At 53.6% G+C, this 6,264-nt stretch overlaps 1 protein-coding gene across 1 annotated transcript; it reads right to left on the bottom strand.

Moving 5' to 3' along the window:
- Window positions 1-2,792: 2,792 nt before the first annotated feature.
- LOC133992289 (uncharacterized) lies at window positions 2,793-5,199 on the bottom strand. The gene is made up of 2 exons (XM_062431008.1): window positions 5,058-5,199; window positions 2,793-4,958 (listed from the first exon to the last, which is right to left on the bottom strand). Exons 1-2 carry the CDS (start codon window positions 5,197-5,199, stop codon window positions 2,806-2,808), a joined length of 2,295 nt encoding a protein of 764 aa, XP_062286992.1. The 3' UTR covers window positions 2,793-2,805.
- Between the last annotated feature and the right edge of the window lie 1,065 nt (window positions 5,200-6,264).

Below are 6,264 nucleotides of genomic sequence, written 5' to 3'. Positions count from 1 at the left end.
GAGGTTGGTGAAGCGAAGTCAGCTCACTGTTGGCAGCCTTGAAAGAAGTGGCTGCCTTCAAGTCCATTTTAATGGCTGCCATCAGAATAAAGCCAAAAAAAGTCATGAAGAGATCTGCTCAGTTCAGTGACTGGCTGCAGCGACCCAGGGATTGAATCTCTTTATAATAGCCTGCTGGAACCATGAATGATGAAAAGTAAAGTCAACACTTGTCAAAAAGGGGACATAATACAAGACTAAAACATCCACTTTAGGTCTCCTTTAGAGTTTGTACACTGACCCTTAAATGTACTTAACTGAGGAGTCAACGGAAGAAAGAAAGACAAATGCAACTGTGTAAATGCAGCCACAGCTGACAGATGAGGGCAAGACAATTTATTAGAGGCTAACAGAGGTGACCTTGGAAAGAATGTAAATTGTCAGAGATGAATTACTATATATTTAGTTATTCTAACATATATTTTTAAAGCTTTGAGCAGATGTTACAGATAAAGATGCTTTTTTGACAGTATCCAAAAAGCCTACTTATGCCAGATGAAGATCTTGCTTCCGAGATCACTATACAATACAAAAAGATAATACACAGATAGGCCTAGTATTCTTTTTTTCAAGTGTTTATGTAGCATTCATGTAGACATGGGATACAATATATCATAAAATAGCTGTGGCACAGTTGGGCCACACTACATTTCTTTAGTCCATACTCTATACCCTTCTTTTATCTTTTATTGGATATTGAGACTTTGATTCAGTAGTTATCTCCTTAGACACATCTGCATGTGAAAATGGTTGCTTTGAAAACAAATTGAAGCCCAGAATCAATAACAGAATTGTTAAATACACCCAGGGACAGTTTATTGAGCTTTCCAAGACCCTAAGGAAAGTTTCTGATGTGCTAATTTGATCACAGTCATACAGAGCCTAAGCAAGTGTCAGCAACATGAAAGCAACTGTCGGGAAAATCCAGCACATGGAAGCTGTGGCGCACCAGTTATCAGTGAGCTTGTTTGTTTCTCTAAGGAGATAAGCATGTATGAGGGAGGATATCCATAACACCTGTGAACATATAAATGTCAGATGTGGCACAGGTGCTCAGGGTATAAGAGCTGAAGGTACGGGTTCTCTACAATAATGTAGGAAATGTGTTTTATATTGAGTAGAAGTGCCACATTAATTTTCATGTAACTCAGAGCAATTTTTGGCTTTACCTGATTTAAAATTGACACACATATGATATTCAAGCATATCATAAAAACAGCATACCACATTTGGAAGTGATCACAAAAGAAACACAGGCAATTGCTTAAATACAATCTGTGCACATTATGATACATGTACATTTCATTGCAGAAAGGGGAGGTTTTATCCACTACTATACCGTAGCAAAACTCTAATAAAGAGCAGCTGCAATCAGGTGCAAAAACTTTAGGTTATTTACATAACCCCGGTTCTCTGAGTAATATGAGTGAGATGTCTCACTATGGGATGCACGCCTCGCTGCAGCCCTCAGAAGCATTTATCTCATTACGCCAATCCTGATTGGCTGGTGAACGTGTCCGTCCGCCACAGGTAGTCCCACCTACCTTAAATAGCTCATGCGGACGGCACCACCCTCATTCAAGATAAGCACCTCTTCTCACTCGCCCAAGCAAGAAGGGTAGTCTGGTGAGACATCTCACTCATATTACTCAGAGAACCGGGGTTATGTAAATAACCTAAAGTTCTCTTTCATAATATTTCGTTCGATGTCTCACTATGGGATATGGTTGCTCCCGTATTGCCAGACAAGCTTATCGAGCGTCCACCAACCCACAGGGAAAAAGATACTCTGTTCCAATCAGGACAGCAAAACCGCGCGTGCCACGCACGGAGCGGAGACGTCCAGCATATAAAAACGGACAAAAGTGAGAGGCGAGGACCAACTCGCTGCAGCACAGATGTCCTGAACAGAAACTCCCCTGAATAAGGCCCAGGATGCGGCCAAGCCCCGAGTCGAGTGCGCCCGCAGACCCGCAGGTGTCTGCAAACCCTGACTCGTATAAGCCAAAGCAATCGCCTCCACGACCCAGTGGGACAGGCGCTGCTTTGTGACAGGTTTCCCCTTATGAGGATTAGCCCAGGAGACAAACAGCTGATCGCTCCTCCTGAAACCCTTAGTCCTGTCCATGTAAGTGCGCACCGCACGGACTGGACATAACGCATGTGACCGCTGCTCTCCAGGCGAGGCAGCAAAGGCCACAAGGTCAATAGGAGAACATGAGCCCACTACCTTAGGCACAAAGGCCGGGTTGGGCTTCAAAATCATCCTCACATCCCCCGGGTAAAGCTGAGTGCATGATGGATGCACCGAAAGCGCATGGATGTCACTAACCCGTTTAGCCGAAGCCAGAGCCAGTAACAACACTGTCTTGAGAGACAGGTGTTTCAAGCCTGCTCCCCCCAGCGGCTCAAAAGGAGGACCCTTGAGCCCCTCCAGAACCACAGCCAGATCCCATGGTGGCACCAGCGGTCTGGACACGGGGAGAAGCCTGCGCGCTCCCTTCATAAAACGGCAAACCAGCGGGTGCTGGCTCGCTGTTTGTTTCCCAAACCCCACGTGACAGGCGGCTATAGCTGCCAAGTACACTTTAACTGTGGAGAAGGCTTTTCGTTTGTCAATCAGGTCCTGTAAGAATGACAATATCACACCTACTGGACACTGAAAAGGAACGTGGCCATTTCTGTGACACCAGTCCTCAAACACTCTCCACTTACAGTCATACAGAGACCTAGTGGAAGAGGCTCGAGCACTTTGTATAGTGGAAATCACACGCTGTGGGAGTCCCACAGCTGACAAATTGAACCACTCAGGGGCCAAACCCACAGCGCCAGGCGTTCTGGGTGCGGGTGGAAAACCGTCCCCCCCCCCTGTGATAACAGGTCCCTGCGCAGCGGGAGCTGCCAAGGTTGCGCGCACAGCAACCGATATATCTCCGCCAGCCAATGCATTGCAGGCCAATGCGGAGCTATCAGAATCAGCGCGTGGCTGTGGTCCCTCACTCTGGACAGAGTGGGGGGTATCAGGGCCAGGGGAGGGAACGCGTAAAGAAGCTCGTGCGGCCAGACGTGCGCTAGTGCGTCTATGCCGAGGGGAGCATCCAGGTTGCGCAGAGAGTAAAACAGCGCGCACTGCGCGTTTCCTCTTGACGCGAACAGATCCACCGCGGCCCGACCATAACGGGCCCATATCTGTTCCACAATCTCTGGGTGCAGAGTCCACTCCCCGTATACCGGCGCGCCCCTGGACAACAGGTCCGCGCCCGTGTTCAGAGCTCCCGGGACGTGCGTCGCCCTCAGGGAGAGGAGACGACCGCAGCTCCACAGGATCAGTCTGCGTGCCAGCATGTGCAACTGACGAGAGCGCAACCCCCCTTGGCGGTTGATGTACGCTACCGTCGTCGTATTGTCCGTCCTCACCAGGACATGATGGCCCATGAGAGACGGAAGGAAGTGTTTCAGGGAGAGGAACACCGCTGAAAGTTCCAGAAAATTTATGTGAGACCGCTGGAGGTCCACACTCCAGCGGCCCCTCACTGACCGGCCCTCGTGAATTCCGCCCCACCCTGTCAGGCTGGCGTCCGTAGTGACCACCTTCCTGGACAGGACAGAGCCCATGGGCACCCCGCGGGTCAGAAACGACGGGGCTTGCCAGTGGCGCAGTGCCCTGACGCACCCCGGCGTAACCAACACTCTCCGTGCGCCATGACGCACGGGATCCAGCCCGCATGAGGCCACCCAGAGCTGGAATTCCCGCATGTGGAGGCGACCGAGACGAACCACGAGAATGGCTGACGCCATCAGTCCGAGTAATCGAAGACACAATCTGAATTGAACAGATTTGCCTGGATGGAAAAGCGCGAGACATGCTCTGAAAGCTCTCACTCGCTCCGCCGAGAGGCGCGCCGTGAAAATCACCGAGTCCAGGGATAATCCCAGAAAGATTATGTCCTGTGTCGGGCACAGCATGCTCTTTTCCGCGTTTATCACAAAACCCAGGTCTAATAGGTGCCGTGTGAGAATACGCGTATGCGCCATGGCCTCCTGCCTCGATTGTGCCAAAAGTAGCCAATCGTCCAGATATGTGGCCAAGCGAATGCCCTGCTGTCTCAGTGGGGCTATCGCCGCTTCCGTGCACCGGACGAACACCCTCGGGCTTAAAGACAGACCGAATGGGAGCACGCGGTACTCGTAGCACGTCCCCTGGAAAGCGAACCTCAGATACTTTCTGTGGGGAGGATATATTGGAATGTGGAAATATGCGTCTTTCAGATCGACAGAAGTGAACCAATCGTTCTGTCGCACCAGGCGCAGCAGGGATGCGTGTGTGAGCATCCTGAACTTGTATTTCCTGAGAAATTTGTTCAGAGCACGTAGATCCAGGATAGGGCGAATACCACTCCCCCCCCGTTTTGGGACCAGAAAGTACCTGGAGTAAAAACCGCTCTGACACTGTGCGGGAGGAACGACACAGATTGCTCCTTTGTTTAACAGTGAGAGGATTTCCTCTTGCAAAACACGAGCTGACTCTCCCTGAGCCTGGGAGTGTATTATGCCGGCGAATCGAGGGGGAACAGCGGCAAACTGCAGCCTGTAACCCCTCAAAATCGTCTTCAACACCCAGGGCGAAGCTGCGAGCGCAGCCCACCTCTGCCACCTGCGGCAGAGAGGTGAGACGCGCTGCAGCTCTTCCACCATGAGAGGTCCCAACCGCGGTGCGGTGGCGCCCTCTCGTGGTGGAAAACTGACATGGCCTCTGGGCGGTGCTGTGCACTTTGGCCCGGGAGGACAACGCAGTGACGGGGACCTCACTGCCCTCACCCCGGGAAAAGCCGCAGCTTTCCCCGGGGGTGGGACGGCAGGTGCCGCCACCGCGCTGTTTATTTTTATAGTTTTGGCTTTTATTAGCTGCGCCCTCGGCACTCGGCCCGGATGCGACAGCGGGACACATTTTATTTTCTTTATGAAAACTTGTGTGTGTGTGCGTGCTTGTGGACATGGGAGAGGGGCAACCGCTGAACCCTCTGCCGTCAGATGTCCGTCTCTCCCGGTCTGCTCTGGCACGGTCCGTGGCAGCTGGGAGATGGGGGCGTGGGGGGCCCCGGAGTGCACGCTCGGAAGCCAAACAGGTGGAGCTGGAGAACAGGGAACTTCCAGCTGCATCACCGGTGACGAGAGGGGCGGTCAGGCCGCTCTCTTTTTCTTCCTGGCCTGGTGGCTGGTAGCTTGCGCGGGCTGTGCCGGCGGAGCTGTAGCTGGGGCCGAGGGCTTCTTGAACCAGCCGGGCCGACCGGGCACGGGCGGCGGGGCGGGCTGAGGCTTCGGATGTTTCGGTATTTTGAACTGCGAAACCCGGGAAGCAGCCTGCGCGAATGATTTACGCTGCGCAGGTGGAGAGGGAGCTGGGGGCTTGCGAGGGAGGCAGAGCTTGAGAGCTTCGTCTTCCTTCTTTTTGGCTTCACACCGTTGTTGCATCGATGCTAGGGCGGAACCAAAAATCCCCTCCGGGACAATGGGCATGTCCAGGACGTCGTCCTTCTCTCTGTCTGACAGGCTGGCGAGGTTGAGCCACCGCGCTCGCTCCTGCAGAACCATGGTCCCCATCGCTCTACCCGTGGCCTGGACCGCGCAGCGTTGGACACGGAGACACAGGTCGGTGATGACCGGTATCTCCTCCCACGCAGCTGAGTCCTGAGTTTGCACAACATCCTCGCACAACTCAGCCTGGTAAGCCGTGAGCAGCGAGAGGACATTGAGCGCTCTGGCCGAGAGCGCCACCGCCTTGTACGCTTTCTCAGTCAGGGCTGACTGAAAACGGTCGGACTTGGACGGCAGGCTGGGGCTCCGGGAGGACACCGCTGACAGCTGGGGGTGAAGGTGAGCTGCAACAAGTGGCTCCATCGGAGGCATGCGGAGCAGACCCAGGCTCTCCATCGCCTCACAGTCGAGGGACGAGGCCCCGGGAACCGGGCTCCGGCTGCTGTAGGGGCGGTCTCTCCATGAGCGCGCCACCTCCTCCAGCAGCTCCGGGAAGACGGGGAGAAGTTGCTTCGTCGCGCTCTTGGCCAAGGGCAATTTCTTCCCCTCGTAGCGTGATCTGGTGATCTCAGCTACGACAGCGGGCCAGGGGATGCCCAGCCGGGCAGCTGCGCGTTTGCACACGTCGAGCATGTCCGAGCTGGGGGAGGGAGAAGCTGGTGTGCTACTCTCGTCTCCATCCCGAGAGTC

This window comes from Scomber scombrus, chromosome 12 (assembly GCF_963691925.1).
Source record: "Scomber scombrus chromosome 12, fScoSco1.1, whole genome shotgun sequence".
In the NCBI taxonomy this organism is placed as follows: domain Eukaryota; kingdom Metazoa; phylum Chordata; class Actinopteri; order Scombriformes; family Scombridae; genus Scomber; species Scomber scombrus.
This window is presented reverse-complemented; position numbering and strand designations above follow the sequence as displayed.

What these genes read in the sequence shown, in the direction of transcription:
- LOC133992289 (XM_062431008.1), bottom strand. Translation starts at nt 5,199, where the DNA reads ATGCAGCTGGAAGTTCCCTGTTCTCCAGCTCCACCTGTTTGGCTTCCG. An exon ending in CGGACATCTGACGGCAGAGG is followed by an intron (nt 4,959 to 5,057) that starts GTTCAGCGGTTG and finishes ATCCGGGCCGAG; the next exon opens with TGCCGAGGGCGCAGCTAATA.